The following is a 22,066-nucleotide window of genomic DNA, read 5'->3' as shown; positions in this document are numbered from 1 at the left end:
GGGGGGGAGCATTTTTCTCTGACCAATTATCTGTCCAGCTGGACCGGTCAGGAAAGTGGGGTGTTCAGGAACTGAGTCCCCAGTGGCTCCACCCTCCCTCTGGCTCTGCAAGGGTGTGAGAGGGTGTTGTCCACAGTGCTGCACTTCTCTTCCTTCCAGAGGCCAGGCAGGAGGGGCTGCTTTTTCTTTTTTTTTTTTTTGAGTTTGTTTTTAATAATTGGCTCAAATTACAAAGGTCCCCAAGGAACCCTGGGGGAGGGAGAGAAACCGGGAGTGGCAGAAGTTCACTGCCAGCACCCACCCCCCTACCTGCCACCCGCTCCCCAACAAGTGCATATGGAAAAAGGTCCCAGACCCTTTAAATAATCCTAAAAAACCGTGGTGAGAAAGCAGGCAGATGAAGGGGCTCCTGCACCTTAACACTGGCGCCAAGGCCCGCCCCGGCCTCTGTCCTGCTCAGGGCCGTGGCCCTCCCCCATCAAGTCTGAGGCTCCCATTCCAGATCCTGCCCCTGGCTAGGTAGGGGAGCGCAGGTATCTTCCTCCAGGAGGCAGGGACAGTCACTGTGTAAACATCAGCGGGACAGACCCCACTCGCCTCAGCAGCAGGGCCCTGGAGTCCAGATGCTTGACCTCACAACCTGCTCACAGCCATGGCTCCCAGGTCCAGTGAAGCACGGTGGAGGGTGGTAGCTTGGGGCCAAGGTGCTGCCACAGGAGGAAACCTCTTCCCGCTGCTTGAGGTCAGGTCTTCTGTGGGCAGCGGGAAGCTCCACTGGCCCCCTCTCTGGCTCTGAAGGCTGTGGTGACAGGACCCTGGCCTGCAGGGTGGCGAGGGGCACGGTTACGCCCGGGCGCCCAGCTCTCCGATGCGCTGCCGCAGGTGAAAGGCAAACTCAAACATGGTGGCTGCGAGGCTCTGGTGGATGAGGTACCGGGGCAGGCGGCCCTGGGGGGAGGTGGGAAGAAGTTCCAGGATGGCCTGTCCGCAGCAGGGGCTCCCCTCTCAACAACATGCGCCAGTGCGGGGCGGGGGGGGGGGGGGGGGGGGGGGTACCCTGGGCCAGAGCAGCAGGTGCAGGTGCAGCTCTGGAACACAGCCTAAGCCACCCTCTACCCCTCACCCCCGGCAGGAAGAACACGCTGTGCGGGGTCCTGGCACCAACCACACAAACAGACCTAGGAGGGGCTGGCCTGGCAGGCAGCCACTGCTCCTTGGGGCCTCTGGAGTCAGAGGTAAGGGGAGGTACAGGCCCTCCAGCGACTCAGGACGAGACCATCTTGATCCTGCCCCAAATTTTAGCTTAAGGAGGCAGTGTAGGTGAGGCCTTGAGCAGGATGGGAGACCCCAACGTCCCCCACCAAAGTCCCCTCTACTGTACCCTAGCCAGCCTTGCGGCCTCAGCAACCCCACCTTGAGATCTGTATTAAGGATCCAGATGAAGGTGCAGACTCGGGGGTTACTGGCCGACTTGAGCACGATGAAGCCCCCAGGACCATTCTCTCCCCTAAGAGAAAAGCACCATTGCGGGGGAACCTTGGAGCCAGGCAAGGCCTCTGACCCCACTCCACACTCCATTCCTGGCCCATCCTGGACTGGGGTGAAAGAGGGAAGGCGGCTACTGGTCTAGCAACTGCCACTCTGCCTGAGCAGGGCCCAGAACAGGTGTCCCAGAGGCTACAGAATACAGCCCTCTACCCCACCAGGGGACACTCGAATCCTCCTGCAGCACGCCGATGTTGTGCACCCCGAGTGGCAGTGGTCATTTTCTCTGTCCAGGGATTCTCGGTCAGCTCCGGCTGTGAGGGGTGGGCTGTGCTCGCATTTCTCACCCCTGCCCCACTCAGGGAGCAATGCGGTGGTGTCAGGAGGGGGCGCTCTGGGAGGGGGTGCCCTCCCTGGCAGTGGGCAGGGCATGTCCTGTCACCAGTCACTTCCCTCACAGCTCCACTGAGAACTCCCAAGCTCACTCCGCGTACAAGGAAGTCAGCACCCAGAGAGGAAATAAGCCTGTTCATCACCCAGGAGTCTGGTGTGCCAAACCTCATACTCCACCAACAGTGCTCTCTGTGGAAGCCCAGGAAGGATGGGGAGAGCGGAGAATCGGGGAGGAGGCCACCTGCAGCACTGGGGTCTAAGGATAGACAGCAGGAGAACTGGAGGATGCCTTGGAACAGGCAGCAGGAAGACTGAAACTCCTCTTCCTCTGGGGGCACTTCTGGGCACTCTGGGGACCGGCAAGGCAGCGGGGACCAACTCTACTCAGGTAGGAAGGTCAAGCTCCAGAACACAGAACCTTCTGCTCAGGTCACCTGGACCGGCGCGACCTCATGGCTCCCAGCTCCCTTCCCCCGGACTGGTCCCTATCCCCGGAGCTGCCCTCCGGCCTGGGTGGTGTACTTCCAGCCATTAATCCTCCCCCGTCTCCAGGAGGCAGAGCAGATTAGCAGGACTAGGGGCTGAGTGGGGCAAAGCCCAGCAGGACAGGGGACAGGAAGGCGGCCTCAGCAGGAGAAAGCACCCAGCTGTACACACTGTACCCTCCCCTGTCCTCACAGTCACCAGGGGAGGGGCCAGCTGGGGTGACCCTGGCCAAGGCAAGGCTCACCTGACATATTTGTGTGTAGGGGGCTTGGCGCAGTGGGTAGTGGCGATGCCCGACGACAGGTATCGGTCTCTGCGCCGCTCGATGCGCCGCACGTTCACGAAGTCCCTGGGGAGCAGGAGTGTTAGACTGGAAGCAGGGAGCCAAGCCCAAGATCCAAGGGCAAGAGGTCTGCCTTAGAGGAGGGGCTTGGTGGTGCTCACCTCGGGGAGACCACCCCGCCCGCGGCCCCCGAAGAGACATCGTAGGAGATGAGGGTGTTGTCCTCTACTCGCTGCAGGATCTAAAGGCCGTGAGGGGAGATGTGAAGCACGGCCCAGCCCAGGAAAATCCCAGTACCTCAGGGAACCCCCACACCAGCCTCCTCTCTGCCCAGGCCCTTTACGGAGAGCCACTTCCAGGCCCTGGGCTGGGCTTTCTCTGCATGCTCCCTCTCCATCTTCCTGACCCTCACCAGGAGGCACCGTTACCATCATACCCATTTTAAAGACCGGGAAGCTGAGGCACAGAGCAGTTCATGACATGACCCAGGTCCCCAGGGGTAACTGGTCGTGCTGGGGTATGACTGCACCCTAATCTGCCGTGTTGCTCTGCCTCTGCCCTGAGAGGTAGCCAGGCCAGGCCCCCCCGGTTCTTCGGCTCACCTGGCAGGCAGTCACCGTCTTGTTCCACAGCACCATCCTCTCGGGCTGCAGGATCACCTCCTGGTACACCAGCTCCGCGGGGCAGGGCAGGAAGGTCTGGGGCAGGGCGGGCAGAGGGCTGGGTGGCGCCAGATGTGCTTGGACACATCAGCCCCTCCCTCTCGGTGGGGAGAAACCTGCCAGAAGGCAGGAAGCCCCTTCCTGAAGTCTTAGAGCAGGAGGCTCCAGGACACTCCAGCACACCTGCTTCCCTCACTCACCTTCAGGATGAATGTCTTCCCATGAAAGGGAACCTCAATGGTATACACAGTGTCCCCATATTCCTGTGGGAGTGACAGAAGCATGACAGGGAGGTGGGTGGAGGGCATGGGGGAGGGCACGGGGGGGGGGGTGGGCTACCGGCAAAAGAATGGGCCACAGGGCAGGTTTTTAACAGCTTAGGGTAGAAAACTCCGGGAGTTTGGGGATATTCAAGTAGCCACTAAAAAACAGTGGTTCTGACAAATGTCCAGCAACGAGCGGAGTAAGGCTTTTGATATCAAGTTAAAGGACAGAAGCAGAGCTACAGCCGTGTCTCCAGGCTGGCCAGGGCTGTTGAGAGGGACTGGCCAGAGAGAGGGACGGGGACGTGTCCCCCTTTTTCCAAGCTCCCTGCCATCTCTTTAGATAATGTTGTTTTGATCATGAAACAAAACACCAGACATAGGGCAGAAGCCTGGCTTCCCCTTCAAAGCCAGAGCTGAGTGAGGAGAGCAGCAGGGAGCTGAGGATGGGCGTGGGGCCACGAGCAGGGGGAGGGGGCAGTGGAAACATCCAACCCAGCCCAACCTCCTGCCAGGTGGTGACCCCAGGGCCCAGCCCCCACTCCTGATGCAGGAATACGGTTCCAAACTGTGCAATTCTGAGGGCTTCTCAGGCCTCAGAAAAGCAAGCAAAACTCTCAACACACATGAGCAGGTTAGGTGGGAGAGAAGTTTCTTACATTGTTCTTCTCAAACTTCCAGTTCTCCTCCTGGGCCAAGATCTGGTCCACCACCGCCATGGCCTCCTTGCCCTGATGGATGTACTCCCGTTCCTGGCCAGGGATGAAAGGCATGGAGGGGTCAGCCTGAGGCCCATACCCTACCTTGTTCGTGGCCAGTTCTTTCTCTAGATACTCCACACACATGGAGTCTGGGTGGTCTCTCGGGCCCTGTGGGGTCCCCCAGGTGCTGTGGCTGCTCGCCTCCGGGCCCCAGGTATGAGGCAGACCGGTGGGCCTGACTGACGGTGAGCCAGACACGCAGGTGCACGACGACTGGCATTTGGGCTGCCTGAGGTCCATGCTCTGCTGGGAAGGCCCTGCCCACCCTGGCTGAGCCCAGCACTGGCCCTTCTCCGAGGTGCCCACTCCAAAGGTCAGGCGAGGTGGGCAGCCAAATACCTGGGCAGAGAAGATTTTCTTCCCAAGGTCTTCATCTGACTCGTTGTCAGACCCTGCAGAAAACAAGCACAGAGACATTAAGAAGGTGTGGGGACAGACTGTGGGGACATAGTGGGGTTCGGGCATAAGTGCAACGTTGCGTTGCGGGAAGGACAGAAGTACGTGTAGAAGAAGGTTGCTCACTTTCCCCAGAGAGCCAATAGAAGGGAACAGAAGGAACCTAGCCAACCCACTCCTCATAAAGACCCTCCCTGAAAGCAGTTCCCCATCCACCAGCCCTCACCTGCAAAGGATTCTGGGGGTGAATAGAACTGGCCCTCGGATAGAGCGCCAGAGAAGAGCAGGGGTCCTCGGGCGACAGCAGCCTGGGCAGCAAGATACCCTGGGGGAGCAGACATGGGCAGCCATTGTCCCAAAACAAGGGCAGTCATGCCTTAGCAGCCTGGGGTCCCCCCAGCTCCAAGCTCATCTTTAGGCTCTTGGAGGCTGTTCAGAGCTGGCAAGATAGCTCAGAACTGGCTCTCATGCCTGAAAGTCTCCTCTCTTAGGGCTATGATGACCCTCACTGCACCCTTTCCCCCAGCACTCACATCGCTCCTCCTCAGCCTCCTGTGGTAGGACTTTGAAGTCAAGGAACCAGGTCTCCAACCAGGCAAGGACAAAGGAGACGATAGGGAGCAGGTAGCCGAATGCCCCTTTGCTGAGCAGCTGTGGAAGGACGGGGCTGAGCTCCACGGTAGGGGGGTCGCCCAAAGCCCAGAGTCCCCTCTTGGGGCTAGTAACTCTGGCATACACCCCATTCCTGGACCAGCTGCTTGGGGACCTCTGCGGCACACACCTCTGAGACAGATTAATGAATTCTGCAGCAGGATAAACTGAGGTTAGGCTGGCAGAAGGACTTTTTGTTCTTGGGGTTGTAGAGGGGCAGGTGGAAGAAGCCAGTGATGAGGATTCCTTGGAACTACCAAAGGACAGGATTCCCCCTCACCCCACCCTGACAACAGAGACAGACACCCAAAATCAGAGAAAGGGTCCCTTCTTAGGAGAAGCCCATCCCCCAGGCTAGAAACCCACCAGACCAGCCAGACCCTGAGCTACTAACCTCAGAGAGGATGACCTTGACAATGAGGAATGCACTGGACACCAGTGTGGTGACCTGCCCAGGGGAGGAAGGAGGGAGAGAGGGCAAACAGGCTGGGGGGTGAGTCCTCCTCCATACCATCCCTTGCAACAGCCCCACCAGAGCCTGAAAGCTGCGGGGAAAGTGGCGTCTTACCGCAATCACCCACCAGTGCCGGAGCCGCAGCACAGCATAGCCCAGGAGCAGTCCCGAGAAGCGGAAGAAGGCCAGAACCTGGGGGGGGGGGGGGGGGGGGGCAGGACACAAGCCATCACCGGCAAGCCACTGCCCTTCCCCCTGCCCAAGGCTGACCTCCCCCAGGTTCCCTCTACATGGGCATGCATGCCTTGGCAGAGAATGGTTGAGTCAGTGTTTCTCTGGGGACGACTTGGATGTGACCTTCTTAGACAGGGGTCTACTCTTCCCCTTTACGCTGGGGCTCTCTGAAGGGAGAGCCTTGTTTGGGAACTTTCTGAATATTGAGAGCTCCCTGAGGATGGGAGCCAAGTCTCCTTGCTCAGATTAGAGTGTGTGTTGCAGAGAGAAGAGAAGCCAGCCAGGGAGTCCTGTCCCTGTGTCATCTCTGCCCCCAGGACCCCCTAAGTCCACTCACAAAGATGTCAAAGAAGGAAGTTTTAAAGTTGTAGTGGATGATCTCCTGCTCCAGGTTCTTCTGGATGCCTGTGTTGGTCTGGAAGAGGGAGATATGAACAGCTCTACAGGCAGAAACAAGTCCCCAGGGGTGCCCTCACCTCTGAGGATGGGGAGGAGACGGGGGAGTGTGGAACCTGGAGATGCTGAGCCACTGCCCAAGGAGGGCCCCGAAACACCAAGGGAGCTCAGCCAAACTAACATCATTCATTCCTCCAAGCGCCAGGCAACCTAGACAGGCAGGGCCTGGCTCCAGCAATGACATTCGAGGGCACGGTGTGCAGGGAGGGGGAGTCTTGGAGGCTCCAGGGCTGTGTAGGGGAGGCTACAGGCCCTGTGCAGGCAGGTAGGGCTGGTAGACTGGGCGCTGGGAGCCTGCCTCTCACAGAATCTCATCTCCCTCTCACCACTATGGGGCTCCATCTTCCCAGGCAACCATCCATCTGGGGCGGTGGGGACCGGGGGTGAGCAGCGGTGTCAGACGGAGCCCCAGGTGGCAAATCAACTGATTCGGTTTGTGCTTAATGGGCAAAATCCATCATGGTGCTGGAGAGGATGCCCAGCAACGGAGACGGGAGTGAGCAGACTGGTCCTCACCCCTGTCCCTGCCTTAGTCACCCACACATTTTCAAGGGGAATCCTGATACTTTGGCTGGGGAGGGAGAGGATGTGGATGGACACTGAGAGCCAGACCACAGCCCGACTTCTCAGGAGGAATGGAGTGCCAGCCCCCTGGAGGACGGAGGACAGAAGGGGACTCCGGGGAGTGGAACCCAAGAGCCTGGAAGGTGAAGACCCTTCATGACCACCTAGACTGGAGTTCCTAATCTCTGGCAGATGATCCAAATTGAAGTAGGGAGGCTTATTAAAGATACAGATGTTCAGGCCACTGAATCTCAGACTTAGCTGAGCATCTGGAATTTTCATACAGTTCCCAGGTGACTCTGATGCTTAGAGCAGGAGCCAGTAGTCTGGGCAGCCGCCTCAATAACACTTGAAGGCCCCTGCACATCTCCACCATGTGCCTCTATCTCAAGACCACCCTGAGCCTCATGGAGTCTCACACACCACCCCTCACACCAGACATCCCACCCAACCCCACCACAGCTTGGTCTTCCTCTTCCTCTTCCTCCTCAGACTGCTCCCTCTTGGGCCCCATAGCCCCTCTGACCCCTAACAGTCACCGTCCCTCACAGCTCTCCCTCTGCCTGGGCATGCACAGAAGCTGAGGGCATCCTGACTCGGGGGACCTGAGTTCCAGCCCCTGCCAGTCTCTGGCTACGAGACCTCGCATGGGTGTTGCAACCCTCCTGGGGTCCTTACATCCAACGCGCAACACCCAGTCTGTTAGAAAACTAAAAATATATATGCTCTAAACCAGGAAAATAAAACTACAAAACCGAAAATTATCCAATTTTTAAATAAGTGTCTACCAAGTGAAACATTATGGCTAACTCCACTAATGGTTACAGTCCAGCATTCTGAACTTTTCATTATGTTTGAAAACAATTTTGAGATTAGATTTTTTTCTTGTTCTGCAAGAATTCCCAAGTATGTATAATGACTGCTGAGCTATTATAGCCAGTACATCTAGGTGATTTCAAAAGTAAAATTACAAAAAATTTTTTGGCTGTTTCCGGAAAAAAAATACATTTTGAATGAAGGCTGTGGGTGAATTTTAGTGCTTGCTTTGATGCTGGATGGGACCTTCAAAAAGAAGAATGCCTAAGACCTCAGAAGCTCTTCAAATGGCTCTGGACCTTGCTGGCCTCTGCTTTTTCATTGGCAGGATGGTCCTTAACATCCCCCAGGGCTCAATCTTGTTGAAGGTGCCAGTTCATCTCTGTGCACAAAGGACAGTCACCCTCAGAGCCCTCCAGCTCCACACACCCAGAATCAAATTTGTCCTCTCCACCTCTAAACCAGCCCCTTCCCCAAACTCCTCACTTCTATCAACAAAGTCATCCTTTTTCTATCACTGAGCCTGAGACCTGGAGAAAGGGCACCTGCCATCCTGAACTCTGACCCATTCTGCAGAAGGAAAACAAGGGAAGGCTCAGAGAGGCGGAGTCCCCTGCTGAGGTCCCACAGTGATACAGAGGGGGAGCCAGGACTGACTGAGCCTGGGATGCTTTGCTCCCACAGCTCCTGCCTCTGTGGTTGGGGCCTGCTCTACCCTGTTGGTGCCTGGAGATCAGGTCCCACAAAGCTGGCCAAGCACTGCCCAGGGGGAGGAGGGTAAGGACCCGGCACTGAGAGGCAGCTCCATCTCCAGGCTGCTAAGTGGCATCTCACCAGCCTGGAGAGGCCAAACTGGGGGGCACCGGAGGAGTGTCCAAAATGGAGAGCTAGGAACCATTGAGAACTGGGAGTTTTTACTGGTTTGCTCCCCCACCGTACCCCCTGCCTTCAGCACAGTGCCTAGGATACAACAGGGCTTTGAAAAATGTTTGTTGAATGAATGAATGAATGAATGGAGCCAGAGAGCAACATAGGGCAAAAAAAAGACAAAGGTTTCAATAGTCCAACCAGAGTCCACTGGGCTGTTTCCTCCTTTCTCAAGAGTCTCCACTAGAGGGCAGGTTGGCACGGAGGAGGAGAGTGTGAACTCTGCAGCCTGAGGGTCTCGGTTCAAATGCTGCCCTCCTTCGCATACTTGCCGAGAGAGCCTAGACAAATGACTCAAGCCCTCTGAGCTCCCAGCTATTCTGATCTTCCTGTTCTTCATCTTACCTGGAAATCTGTCCTGCCAGAGAGGCAACCCTCCCAGACAGCTGGTGCAGCAGCTACGGCCCGGATGACCCCCGCCCCAGCCTTGGCCCCACTCACGTTCAGCTCAATGATCCAGAGCAGGGAGATGAAGAGCAGGTCGAAGGTGACAAAGAGACAGAAGGTGCGGCGGACATCAGAGATGGCTCGGCGCTTCTCTGGAGGTGGGGGGAGGAAGTGGGAGGAGAGGCCCTGGGAGTGGGACAGTGATGAGCTGAGGGAGGCCACGGCCGGCAGGCTGCGCTCCAAGTCACGGGCCAGCTCCCCAGACAGTCTGTTCATCCTGGTGGGCCCCCACCTCAAGGTGGGGAAGGCGGGGCCTCAGCTGCAAGGCTGGGGAGAAGCAGGGCAGCTGGGTCAGGTCACGCGTGTCTCGTGTCAGGGGCGTGGAGGTCCCATTAACCTCCTTCATCCCTTCACGCACAGCCCCAGGGACCCCGTCTGCTCCCAAACACATCTGCCCCCTTTCACATCTCAACCCCCTGGCAGCCCGGGGCCCTCCCAGCCCAAATTCTCTCCTGCAGCCCCACTTCTGGGCTGGAGGGATTTGAGCATCCCTCTCTCTCGGCCCTCCTCACCAACCCCCAGTAAAGCCCAGCGGCCACACGGTTCACCCTTGGAGGGCTCTGGGGTCCTCCCCGCTGCTTGAGGGCACAGCCTGCTCCTGCCAAGCCCAGCCCTGTGGTTCAGCCTCCGGTCCTGTCAACAGCCTCTCGGCCTGCCCCCACCCCCAGGAGAAGAGGGCCCCAAGCTCTGTTCTTTGTTTGCCAAGCACAAAGCCACATTCCCTCCCAGCAGCCAGCCCTACCCTCCCACCCCCTAATCCATGGCAACTGGGAGGGACTTCCTAGAGCAGTGTCTCCCTCTCCGAGTGCTCTGCACTGGGACAGCGGGTATGGAGAAAGGACATCTTGGTCCCTTCTCTCTAGCTCCACCCCACCACCCCCATGTCAGGCCCAACCACCATCCTCTGGCCTGGCCATTACAACTAGCCTAGCGGGCGAGTCTCCAGGCTGCCTCTCTCACCCTGTAACAACACTTTTTGCACAGCCAGAGAAAGGCTTTCCAAACACTGATCACACCCTGCCATTCCCCGAGCCCTCCAGTCCAGGCCCTGCCAGCTCTTCCAATGGCTCCTCGCACAAGGCAGGCAGGGCTCACCCCCAGCGCCACCCTGGCCTTCTTTTAGGTCCCTCAATGTGGCAGCCTGGTCCTGCCTGGGGCCTTGGACCTAGTTCTCCCTTCCCCAGTCCTTCCAAGAAGCAGCTCAAAAGACCTCTCCTCAGAGCCCGCACCCTCCTGCCCCCAGTCACAGTGTCTTGTCCTGTTACGGGGCTTCACATTCTTCCCTCCGTGAACTTGGCTTCACTACCCAAAATGGTCTTATTGTTTTACAAACCCTACAGGTACGGGGCTTTCACCTGACTGGTAATTGCTGTCTCCTGGCGCCTAGCACGATGCCTGGCACCAGGCAGGTGCTAGGCTTTTTTTTTTTTTTTTTTTTTTTTGGAAATGTATTTTTATTATTTGACCACAAAACTGATCAAATCTCAATTTGCACAAACTAAAAATGGAAAGTTTGGGTGGATGCTGGATATAGGGACAGCAAATAAAACCTAAAATCTATAGACACATTCTACCATCACTTCTAAGTCAAAATTGTCAGAGGATTATGGTTCCTTCAAATCCAAGCGCCTACCTCCATCCCAAGACACCCACTAAGAAAATAAAGTCATGCTTTCCAAAGTGTTTATCCATTTAATGTATTCCTCTAAATACTGCAAGGGAGGGTGGGAATTTTAAAGATGGGGTGGGGACTTAGGCACAGTTGGCACTTATAAACTGAGTCACATTCCACCGTCATATCGCTAGGACGCTAGTGGATGCTAGACTGGCTGCTGAACAAATGGGGGCTCCAGGGGGTCTCCTGGTCCTCAGCTCCATGCTACGCAGCAGAGAAATGGGGCAAATCCTGAAAAGGGGAAGAACCAGCCACTGCCCAAGGCTAGGCCAGAACTCCACTGCCTACAGAACACCGTGCCCTCGGTTGTGTTTCATGCCCACACGGGGCAGGATGGGTCCTTCCACATTACAGGTAAGGCAGCCAAGACTGAAGGGTGAATGGACCCACCCCTTACCTGTCTGTGTGACCATGGAGCTGAAATCCTTACGAATGCTAGAGGCAGAGGGCCTCGGAGCACTCCCTCCCTGCCACACGGCCCCCAGACCCAAGGTCTCTACTCCACCAACGTGCTGGCAAGGAGCCTGAAGAGGTCCTGTTGCCTGGGCAGGGCGCACAGCATGGTCGGTGCCTTACACTTCTGCTGCTCCATCAGAGTCTCCCTGAATCTTCTCTCATGCCAGCACCAGGGGGCAGGTTTGGGGGCCAGCGACAGGGGAACCCTAGATATTGGTCTCTGATCCTGGGACGGCAAGATCTAACCAGTCTCCCCCCTAATCTGTTATCATTTCATACCTCTGTTATGTCTACTACTGGCCGGGGCCCTCAATCTATCAGGTCCCAAACAAGCTCCCCATTTGCGACAGGGAGGAGACTCTGACCAAAACACTTTGTCCATCCCTCTGCCTCTGTGCAAGCCCCAATGGACAGGAGCTGACTGTTCTCAGCAGAGGCACCCGGCCCAAGGCCACCCCTGATACCACACTACTGGGGTTGCCGTGCCCAGCTCATCTGGTACTGAAGGAAAGCTGGGCCTAGCTCTGGCAGGACGCAGTAAGAGAGGGATGTGACAGGCCGCCGGCAATGACACCTATCCCCAACATCCATCCACCGGACCTGGTGCCAGACTGAATGCTCAGCGCATCTCTCACCATGACAGGGCCGCAGCTCCAGGGCAGGTGACATTTCCTGGTGTCTAATAGCCCTCTTGTCTGCTGCCAGACCTGTCTCCATCTCTCTTCCTCCTTCCTTCCTGTCTCTCTCATAAACTACTTTTCTGTCTTTGTGTCTCTGTGCCAGCCCCCATCTCCCACTTCATGTCTATCTTTCTGGGTCTTCCTAAGTCTCTCCCGTCTGTCTCTCTCCACCACCATCACCTCAGTCTCCCTTGAAAGTCTCCCTTTCCGCCTGTGTGTGTGTGTGTGTGTGTGTGTCTCGTCTTCCCTATCTGCTCTTCTCCCTCTTCTTGAGTCACTGCAGGGTGCTGTGGCTTCCCTATTCCCAGCTGCTCCCGAGTCTGTCTGGCATCCCCCCCCGGCTCTCTCCCTCCCTCCTTGGGGACAGGACTCGGGTGGTGGCAGTGTGGTGTGAGATGCCACTGGAGCGGCAACAGCACCGACACTCACACACGCAGACATCCTTGTTGAAGCAAGAGACACAGATGGGGGCTGAGAGCACAGGTGTTGGGGGAGGCCGGGAGAGCTGCAGACACAGGGGAGTGTGGGAGCCAAGCACGGGGCCTCTGAAGCAGGGCTGGGGGCAGCCGGCCAAGAGGCAGAGACAGGGGGCTTCTACGTCACCCTCCCCTATGAAAGCTGCTCAGAGTCCAAAGTAGAGTAGAAGGAGCACCAGTCGGGAATGAAGACCTGAGCCCCACTCTTGGGACAGCCATTGACCCCGAGTAACTGAGCAAGTCCTCACAAGCCCCTGCTGCGTTACCTGAGGGAAAAAGTCAGTGATTTTTTTAAACCCCCTTCTTCAAGTAAGAGAAACTTAAGAAAAAAAGAAAAAAGAAAAGAAAACCCTACTTGGAACCTTAATAAACAAGAAAGATAAAAACAGACTGTTACAGGTCCTGCCACAGAAGGTGCCACAGAGAGCCTCACTTGGCAGCCTTTCCTGGGTCACCCTGGAGGCACCTCCTTGGGCGCAGTTTGAAAACCGCCCACTCAGATGACTTCAAAAGATCTTTGAGCTCCGTCAGACTGCCTGCCAGTCCAAGAGGTGAAAACCATCTTGGCCTGGAACTGCCCTTAACGGTCCCCAAAGCACTGTTCTCTGCCCCCCTGGCCCTGCGGGTGGAAGGTGGCAGCTGCGAGCGGAACGGTGAGGCCTGGCCTCCCCCACACCGCCGTGCCCACCGTCCTGGTGAGGGGGAGGCAGGAATGAGTGCCGTGGGCCAGAGACAGCACGGCTGCCGCCCAGGCCCATGGGAGCAGCAGCCCCTGCCGAGCCCAGCCTCCGCGGTCACCTCTGCTGTCCTTGCTCCCCGCCCCGCCCACGTGCCTGCAAAGGTGTCTGGAGTGGAGTGGCACGTTATGGCGTGAAGAAGTCCGTCCGGGACGGACAGAGCAGACTTGACACTCACCCATTGTGTGTTTTAGGGGAAGCGGAGCTGCTAAGGCTTGGGCACCGGGGCAAGGAAATGGGAGGCTTTATTATCCCCGGTAAGGGAAGGGGGGGTGAGGGGAAGAGGCAGGCCACTGGGCACAGTGGATTACTCCAGTTCTTGCAGCTCCTGAGGCAAAGGGGAGGGGCAGGCACGGCCCCCAGGGCCTGCCAGGCCTTCTCTTACCCTAGGAAATGCCAGTATTGGCCAGACTGAACGAGGAGCTTTTGGGTAGGGTCCCAGACTCAGGACAGACAACGGCAGGCAGCTGACATCATGGAAAGAAAGCTGGACCCTGAGGTCAGGGTTCAAATCTCAGTCTGCCTTTAGAAGCTGTGCAACCTGGAGCAAACGTAACCGTCCTGACACTCCGTTTCTTCAGCTGCGTTAAATAAAGGCAATGTTAATATATTTAATGCCTTAGAACTATATCCTAAAATGATTCAAATGGTAGATTTTATGTTATGTATATTTTACCACAATAAAAAAAAGCAACGATAATTACCCCCTAGTCCTAGGGCTGGCATTTCTAGAAGTGTCAGAAGTATGGTAGGTGCTTGGTCAGTGGTGGCTGAGACGGAACAAGTAGCTGGCAAGGTCATTCGGGTAAGAGGAAAAGTCAGGGGGCGGGGGGGAGGGGAGGGTGCTTATATACTACAGCGACATGTAATGAAATCACCCAAAAGGCCTGGGTTCAAATGTGAGCTCTACAAGTCCTCTCAAAGGTGACCCAGAGCAAGCTCTCTTAAGCCTAAAGTCTGGGTCCCCTACCTGTGCATAGAATGGGCCAAGTCATTCCAGCTCCAGACAAAGGTGAACTCCCAGGCTGGGGGCGGGGGCAGGAAGCGGGGGACTGTCCTTGCTCCCTGCACAGGCTCTCTGAGGAAGTGCCAGTGGTGCCCAGTCCCCCCTGCAGTTCCAAGCTCCGTCCCTTCAGTCATCCCCAGATCCCCATTTCCATAGCTCTTAGGGGACAGAGGCACAGATGAGGTCCTTGCCAGCTCTCAGTCACAGCCCAAACCACAAGCTCCAGCCACCTCTCTGCAGCTCGAAACCCGGAGTGCCTGCAGTTCCTGGCTGGCGTTTCCTGGCCAAGGCAAGTCTTCAATTTGAGCAATGCCACTTATTCACTGTACAAGCCTCAGAGGCTACATCTGGAAACTGGGGACAATGGTCTTGACCCTGGGCTATCGGGGGCATCAAAGGACACAGTGATGCACACGAAGTGCCCAGAACGGTGTCTGGCTCCACAGAGTAAATGCTCATTAGACGTTAGCCACTGCCACCACTGCCATCTGAGTTTCCTTGCCCTTTCCCAAGCCCTGACCTCCAACAGTGGCCTGGCCAAGCTGTACCAGGCCCAGTGAGAGCTTATTCCACAAAGCTATGCTCTGTGGCCCCGGGGAAGGAAGACCAAGTCTCATCTCTATCCAGAAATGACCCACATTTCTGGGCAGTGTGGCTTCTCCAAACCTTCTCTTGAGGCCAATGGGACAGTGGACACAGGCTCTCAACACCTCCCTCACCCCATATTCCTCAGGAAATATGAGCACTAGCCCCCACTGGCCATGGAGGCTTCCCAGTGGAGTCCCTTTCTCCATACAAATCAGGAGGAATCAGTAAGGCTGAGAAAGGACTGGACTCCAAGCTTAGAGAAGTTTCAAACCCTGGATTCCTGCTTTACTATCCCCGGACGTCTCTGCGCCTTAGTTTTCTCCTATGTGAAGTGGGGATAACAACAGCACCTACTTCTTACAGGCATTAAAAGGATTACGTGACTTGTTCAATGCAATGGCCTAGGACAGTGCCTGACACAGAAAGATCACTGCATAAGGATTAACTAGTATGACATCCCTGCCTCTTCTTTAGAGGAAGACACAGTCTTGAGCTCTGACAGCCTCCATGAGATGGCTTTAAGCCGGAACTGGGGCTGTTCTGGGTCAAGTTCCCCATGTAATGCCCAGGTTAGTGGAGAATCCATAGACAGGCAGGAGGCCAAGGCTCTGGGTGTGGAAGAGAGTTGCCCTAGCCTGTGTCCTGCCACTGGCCAGCCTGGGAGGGAGCTGGTTCAGGGAGGCCAGGATAGCAGATCAAACAGGACTGCAGACCATTCTGATGAGCCAGCACATAAGAAATAAATCTGGCCTAGCACTGGCCTGTGATGGCACCCTGCAGCCACCCCTCCTTTACTCGTCACACTCCCCACCAGGAGCTGTAAAGATGAGGAGTTGGAGGAGGCAGAAGGTTGCAGAGGCCTGCCCACAGTCCCCCAGCCAGGATGGGGTAGAGCTGACCCCGGGGTCTCTGCTGGCCGGGAAGCCAGGTGTCAAAAGACCCCGAAGAACTTTATGGCCAACCAGTGAGGGCTTGTGGAGAACCCGGCACCCTCCCCTCCACATCCAAACCATCAGCAAATCCTATTGGCTCTTCCTTCAAAATCCATCCAGTATCTGCCCACTGTTCACCACTATCACTACTGTCACCCTGTCCTAACCATCACCCCTCATCTGCCACAGCTTCCTGACCACTTCCTTGTCCTCATCCCAGGTCTGTTCTCAACACAGCAGCCAGAGGGATCGTGGTAAAAGTCAGACCAGACCTCCCCAATGCCCCAAACCTTCGATGGCTTCCAGTTCACCCTGAGTAAAGGCCAAAGTCTCCATCCTGGCCTACAAGTTCCCTCTTCCCCTGGTCTATTCCCCTGAACCCTCTGGTCCAGCCACACTGGCCCCTCTCTGTTCCTTGGATACCTCAAGCATGCTCACACCCCAGAATCCTTGCACCTGCTGTCCTGTCTGCAGCTCCTCCCCTACAGCCCCCACCCTTCATCCTCTTACCCTAATTTACTCTTCTTCACAGCGCTTATCACCCTAGACATATTATAGGTTTACTGGTCTGGGTTCACTGCCTGTCTCCTCCCACCAGAATACAAACTGCACAAGGGCAGAAACTCCATACTTTGCTCAATGCTGTGTGCCCAGCACCCAGAATGGCACCAGGCTCACAGAAGACATTCAGGAAATGTGCTGAACGGCTATTTACACCTTTCCCTACAGGGGTGTGAGCACAGGTGCACAGGTACACAGTCACACCGAGCCCTGAAGGAGCAGCCCCTTCTGGTCCAGACTGTTTCTCCTGGAGCTGGACTCCACCCTCTGCTGGTGTCTCAGCCCACTTAAGAGTCCAGGCACCCTCTCCACCAGCAGGCAAGGGGAACTGGCACCCTGGACACCAACTTTCAGGGAAAAGGCTGGAGGTGAGCTAAGTTCCTTGGATAGTAAAGGTCAAGAAGAAAGGATGTGCTCCCTTAGAAAGACTCCAGTCCTCCTCTTGCTATGGGGGTTGATCCCTGTCCCCTTCCCCTGACACTTTCCTGACCACTGGCTGCTCCCAGGACACACCATGGCCGGCAGGTCTCCCTTCCGTGTTTTCTCATTCTGGAATGACTTCACCCCCGGGCTTTCCCACCCCAGCTCTCCCTCACCCTCCAGGCTTCCCCAACCCCAGCTCTCAGGACTCTGGCTCAGTACTTTCCTTATCAAACAGCTAGACTTGAGCCTCAAAGTCATTTTTCTTGAATGCTTTAGGCCTGGGTCACAGTGTTTTGCCATGGTACATGTCTAAGAAGTTAACTGATCTGTGAGTCTGTAATGCCCACCCTGGAACAGGTGAAAGGGCATGAGTCTGGGGACTGAGCATCAGACCTGGAGTCAAAAGCCCAAGGCCAGGGGCGCCTGGGTGGCGCAGTCGGTTAAGCGTCCGACTTCAGCCAGGTCACGATCTCGTGGTCTGTGAGTTCGAGCCCCGCGTCAGGCTCTGGGCTGATGGCTCGGAGCCTGGAGCATGTTTCCGATTCTGTGTCTCCCTCTCTCTCTGCCCCTCCCCTGTTCATGCTCTGTCTCTCTCTGTCCCAAAAATAAATAAAAAACGTTGAAAAAAAAAATTTTTTTTTAAATTAAAAAAAAAAAAAAAAGCCCAAGGCCATTCTTGGGGCACCTGAGTGGCTCAGTCAGTTGAGCGTCTGACCCTTGATTTCAGCTCAGGTCATGATCCCAGGGTCATTAGATCAAGTCCTGCCTCGGGCTCTGTGCTGTGCATGGAGCCTGCTTAAGATTCTCTCTCCCTCTCCCTCCCCCCCTCCCTCCCTCCCTCCCTCCCTCCCTCTCTCTCGCTCTCTTTCTCTCTCTCGGGGCGTCTGAGTGGCTCAGTCAGTTGAGCGTCTGGCTTCGGCTCAAGATCTTACAGTTGACAGGTTCGAGCCCCGCGTTGGGCTCTGTGCTGACAGCTGGGAGCCTGGAGCCTGCTTTGGATTCTGCGTCTCCCTCTTTCTCTGCCCCTCCCCCACTCATGCTCTGTCTCTCTCTGTCTCAAAAATAAATAAACATTAAACTTTTAAAAATGAAAAAAAAAAAGATTCTCTCTCTCACCTCCTCTGCGCCTCTCCCCTGCTTGCTCATGCTCTCAAGGAAAAAAAAAAAAAAAAAAAAGCCCAAAGCCATTCTTCATTAGGCTGTGAGCCCTTGAGTAAATCAGTCTCTCTAAACCTCAGTTTCCTCATCTATAAAATGGGGATAGTATAGAGACCACTTCACAGAGCTACTGAAAGGATTAGAAATAACACACGCAAAGTGTCTATGCTTAATTAACAGCAGCTATTACTACTATTAGGAACCATGAGACAGTGTTAGAGGCAGTGTCCTGGGCCAGGCATGTACACACGGCACTCTGCCCAGACTGAGGGTCCCATCTGTGCTGCTGGACGGAAGGATGAGCCTGGCTGCAGAGAGCTGACCCAGGATGGCACATATTAGGCTCTACTGTACTTCAGGGCTCAGTGGCCTGTGCCATCAGCCCTGGCACAGTTGGCTTATTGGCCCCCACTCTGTCCCACCACTAGAGAGTTTGCGAAGTCTTCTAGAGAAGGAAGAGTTTAAGGAGAGGAGGACACAAACCAGGCTCCATTTCTCCCTTCCTTCTGGGGAAGTGGAAAGGGGAAGAGTCGAGCCAAAACAGAAACTACATTCATCACCGTACAGTGCCCCCTCCAGCCCGGACATTCTGATGGTACACTTTACTGGAAAACCTTAGCAGGCTAAGATCTACTCAGCTGTCCTGCCCCGTCCACATGCCAGGCCCTGTTGAATGTCGGGGATGCCCTGGCCTACTCAGGGGCTGGTGAGTCAGGCCCCACCACACCCTTAGTGCTACTGGATAAAACTTGGGAGCTAATGAGGTCAAGTTCTCAAGGTCAGCCTGGAAAGGGCCAGTCATCTTCCAGGAGAGATCTCAGTCCTATCAGCCCACTCAAGGGAAGGTCCCACAGGCAGAAAGGAGTTCAGCACAGACCCCTCCCAGCACCAGCTCTGACCAGACAAAAGCCAGGGTCAGCCTTTCCCTCTCCAGAAAAGGTTCACAGGGATACACAACTGGTCAGATGGGATGCCTTGCTTGTCCCCTGTCCTATAGACATGGCAGCTGCCCCTTTGGGGGCTGGGACCTGGAGGCAGCTTCTCAGAGACAGCTGTAGACCTGGAGTCAAGAGACAGTTCTTGAAGTTCCTGCTGAGTGACTTCCCCTGAGTCTCAGCTTCCTCATCTGTTAAATGGAGCCAACAATCTCTACCACTCAATGGAACAAGTATGAGCTGCCAAATACACAGGACTTTTGGTCTCACCCACACCTCCTCCCCAGTTTGGTGTGCAAGAGCTCAGTCTAATGCAGCATATGAACTGAGAACCTATAACATGTCAGATACTGTGCTAGTCCCTGGAGATGTTTAGGGGTTCTGGGTCTGGTGAGAGAGGCTAACATAAATAAAACACGGTGCCATACTGTAATCAGCACTTTCAGTGAGGAACAAACAATGGACTGTGGGCTCTCAGAGAAGCATCTGACCCAGGTTGGAGTGGGTGAGGTTGGGAAAGCCACAAAGAGAGGAGCCATCTGACCCAGGCCTTGAAGAATCCGCATCTACCAACCACAGGCGAGGAAGATGAGCATTCCAGGTAGGCAAAGGCCCAGATTCAGGTCTAAAGCATAGGCCCAGCCCACAGGCTTTCAAGCTGACTACCCCAGGGGGCCTGCCCCAAACACCAGGCACCAGGCCTTCACACCTCTCCTGGGCATGGTCCCCACGGGGTCCTAAATCGAGGAGACACTTCCTTGTGGTCAAGCAAGAAAAGGAATCCCCAGCCTCAGCAGAGGAGGCTGCCTCTGCCCTCTTGCCCACCTTAGCCCTCCCCCTGAAAGGGAGCCAGGTACCCATTCTCTGAGTCCACCCTGGTCTCTACCTCCCTTTGGTAATTTCATCCTCTTGCTCTAAGGTCCCTCACTAATTGTCTGCTCGTCTGGGAAGCTATTCTTGGCCCTCCTCCCCATGGGTTCCCAGAGCTCTGTGTACATTTCTCTAGAATTAATGCTTGCCATGTAACAGTCATTCACTTCCCGAGTCATTTCCTGAGCAGACTAACATCAGGTCTGGGTTTTTTCCATTCTTGAATCCTCACTCAATAAATCCAGATCCTGCCCCCAATGCCCTCCACCCCAGCATTTTATTTATTGACAAAAAGCCAGGCTTTGGAGTTCTGGAACAGAATGAGAAGTAAGCCACATCAACTGTTCTCAAGCAATTTAAGAAATTAAAAATGATAACCACCGCTCTAGAATGTTCTTATATAAGCAGTAACGGGTAAGGTTTATTTATTGAGCATTCACATGCTATTTTAAGCCCTACACATAATTTCATTTAATCCTCACGGTAACTCTATGAGGTAGGCACACTGCTATCTCCATTTTACAAATTAGGAAACTGGGGCGCTTTCTTCATCTAAGTCATAAAATAGTGTCAGAACCCACAAAGTCTGATTCGAGAGTCTGTTTGCTCAACCACTGTTCTACTACGGACAGGGTGTTGTAGGGACACAGGGGGTTGGTGTTAAGTCTTGGACAGGGTAGATGGAAGGAAGTCTACCCAGGGGTGGCACTGTCTGAGCTCAGCACTGAGAAGGACAAGTAGAAGGTAGCCTGGCAGAGAAGAGAAGGGGCTTCCCAGACAGAGGGGCTGGTATGCAAAGGCAAGGAGACACAAAATTGCAAGGTGTGGGCAGGCAGCTGCATGTTATTGGACTTTAGGGTGCACATAGGAGACTGGCAGGAAAGAGGTCAGAACCCAGAGAGCTCTGTAAATAGTGCTAGGGAATCAGCCTTTTCCCCACAGCAATGAGAAGCCAACAAAGGGTTTTAAGCAAGGAAGTAACACTATGAGACTTGTGTTTTAAAAGGATCACAAGAGTTAGTTTGGAGTCTGGGTTGCAGGCAGCCACGACTGGAGGTTGCTAGCAAGCCACTGCGGTTATCCTGGTGACAAACACATCAAGGTGGTCACAGAAGAGATGGAGGCACAGGATCAGGTTTGAAGCATGCTCAGGAAGTTGGCCGGACTGGGTCACCCCACTGATGTGGGAATTGAGGGAGAAGAGGAACTGTAAGATAATTTCCCGTTTCTCGCTGGGATGGGATGGCAGAGGAAGAACGCGCTTGCAGGGAAGGAGACCAGTTGAAGTGAGCTCCAGCCGAAGTGGAGCTGTCCAACTGGTAGCTGGATGGCCAAGTCTGGGGCGCCAAGGAGGGGCTGCGCTGAAGAAAGAAGTCGATCTGAGCGCCTGTTGGGCCTTTAGGTGGTGTAAAGCTGAAGCCATGAGAGTGGATTAGACCATCAAAATTCAGTGTATAGTGGGGGCTGGGCAGGAGAAGAGAATGTGAAACGGTACTTCTACTGTCAGAACAGTAGGAAGAAAATAAGGAGATGCTGACGCGGAGGACGCCAAAGGGGGCGGGGTGTCAATTATATCAATTAGGAACGAGTGTCACTGGTGTTATGCACCTCTAAGAACTCAAGAAAGATTCTTTAAAGGGCCCTTTTGATGTCAGGAAGTCATACACTGCCGTTTTCAAAGGAAGTTGGGGTAGACCGGATGACAGCGAGACGCATACCTGCTGGAATGTATATATTCTTCCTCTTTCAAAGACCCTGACCCCTGCCCACATCCAACTCCTGCCCCCTAAAACCCAGATTTCGTCCCTCGCCCCTCCCTTCACAGTGGAGAGCGAGGCTCGGGAGGACAATCGCGGACGCCCTCCCCGGGCGCTCTCGGGTGGGCGGGGCCGAGGAGGGTCTGCGTCGGAGCCCCCAGAACCCCGCGTGGGGCGGAGCGAGGCCGAGCAGAGGAAGGGGGCGGAACCTGGGACGCCGAGGGTGTGGGAAGGGTCGGACGGAACCAACAACGGACACTAGGCAGAGAGGTGGAATCCGCTGGCAAGACACAGCCCTCGTACCACCCGACCCCTGTGACCTCCCCCGGACCCACCTGCTCCATGTCAGCCACCGACCGTCCTCCTCCAGCCCCAGCCGCAGCCAACCCCGCAGCCCGGGCCGGACCTCCGAGCGGAACAGGATCTCCCGGCGGCGGCGCCGCTTCCGCCGCTGAGCCCGCCCCACAGAGCGAACAGGGACGTGCGTAGACGTGCAGCCCCGCCCCTTCGCCTCAGTCTCCGCCCCCAAGCCCT

General features: G+C 55.5%; 1 protein-coding gene across 2 annotated transcripts; it reads right to left on the bottom strand.

Annotated features, from left to right (window-relative positions):
* Positions 1 to 18: 18 nt before the first annotated feature.
* STARD3 (StAR related lipid transfer domain containing 3) lies at positions 19 to 21,993 on the bottom strand. Of its 2 annotated transcripts, XM_049635940.1 has the most exons (15): positions 21,868 to 21,992; positions 9,273 to 9,545; positions 6,406 to 6,483; positions 5,949 to 6,026; positions 5,775 to 5,828; positions 5,263 to 5,380; positions 4,956 to 5,054; positions 4,673 to 4,725; positions 4,232 to 4,324; positions 3,510 to 3,572; positions 3,250 to 3,345; positions 2,809 to 2,888; positions 2,609 to 2,713; positions 1,414 to 1,507; positions 19 to 948 (listed from the first exon to the last, which is right to left on the bottom strand). In XM_049635940.1, the coding sequence occupies exons 2-15, from the start codon at positions 9,492 to 9,494 to the stop codon at positions 844 to 846; spliced, it is 1,338 nt and encodes a 445-aa protein (XP_049491897.1). In that variant the 5' UTR covers positions 9,495 to 9,545; positions 21,868 to 21,992; the 3' UTR covers positions 19 to 843. The 2 variants fall into 2 exon arrangements, with proteins under 2 accessions (XP_049491897.1, XP_049491898.1); XM_049635941.1 differs by lacking the exon at positions 6,406 to 6,483 and having other exon boundaries at positions 21,868 to 21,993.
* Between the last annotated feature and the right edge of the window lie 73 nt (positions 21,994 to 22,066).

Source organism: Panthera uncia, chromosome E1 (genome assembly GCF_023721935.1).
Source record: "Panthera uncia isolate 11264 chromosome E1, Puncia_PCG_1.0, whole genome shotgun sequence".
NCBI classification, from domain to species: domain Eukaryota; kingdom Metazoa; phylum Chordata; class Mammalia; order Carnivora; family Felidae; genus Panthera; species Panthera uncia.
Note: the sequence above shows the minus strand (reverse complement) of the source record. Positions and strands in the feature narration are given on the sequence as shown.

Coding starts and splice junctions, on each gene's coding strand:
- STARD3 (XM_049635940.1), bottom strand. CDS start 9,494: ATGAACAGACTGTCTGGGGAGCTGGCCCGTGACTTGGAGCGCAGCCTG. Junction 5,055..5,262: donor GGAGGCTGAGGAGGAGCGAT/GTGAGTGCTGGG, acceptor CTGCTCCCCCAG/GGTATCTTGCTGCCCAGGCT. Junction 949..1,413: donor TCCTTAATACAGATCTCAAG/GTGGGGTTGCTG, acceptor ACCTCCCCCCAG/GGCCGCCTGCCCCGGTACCT.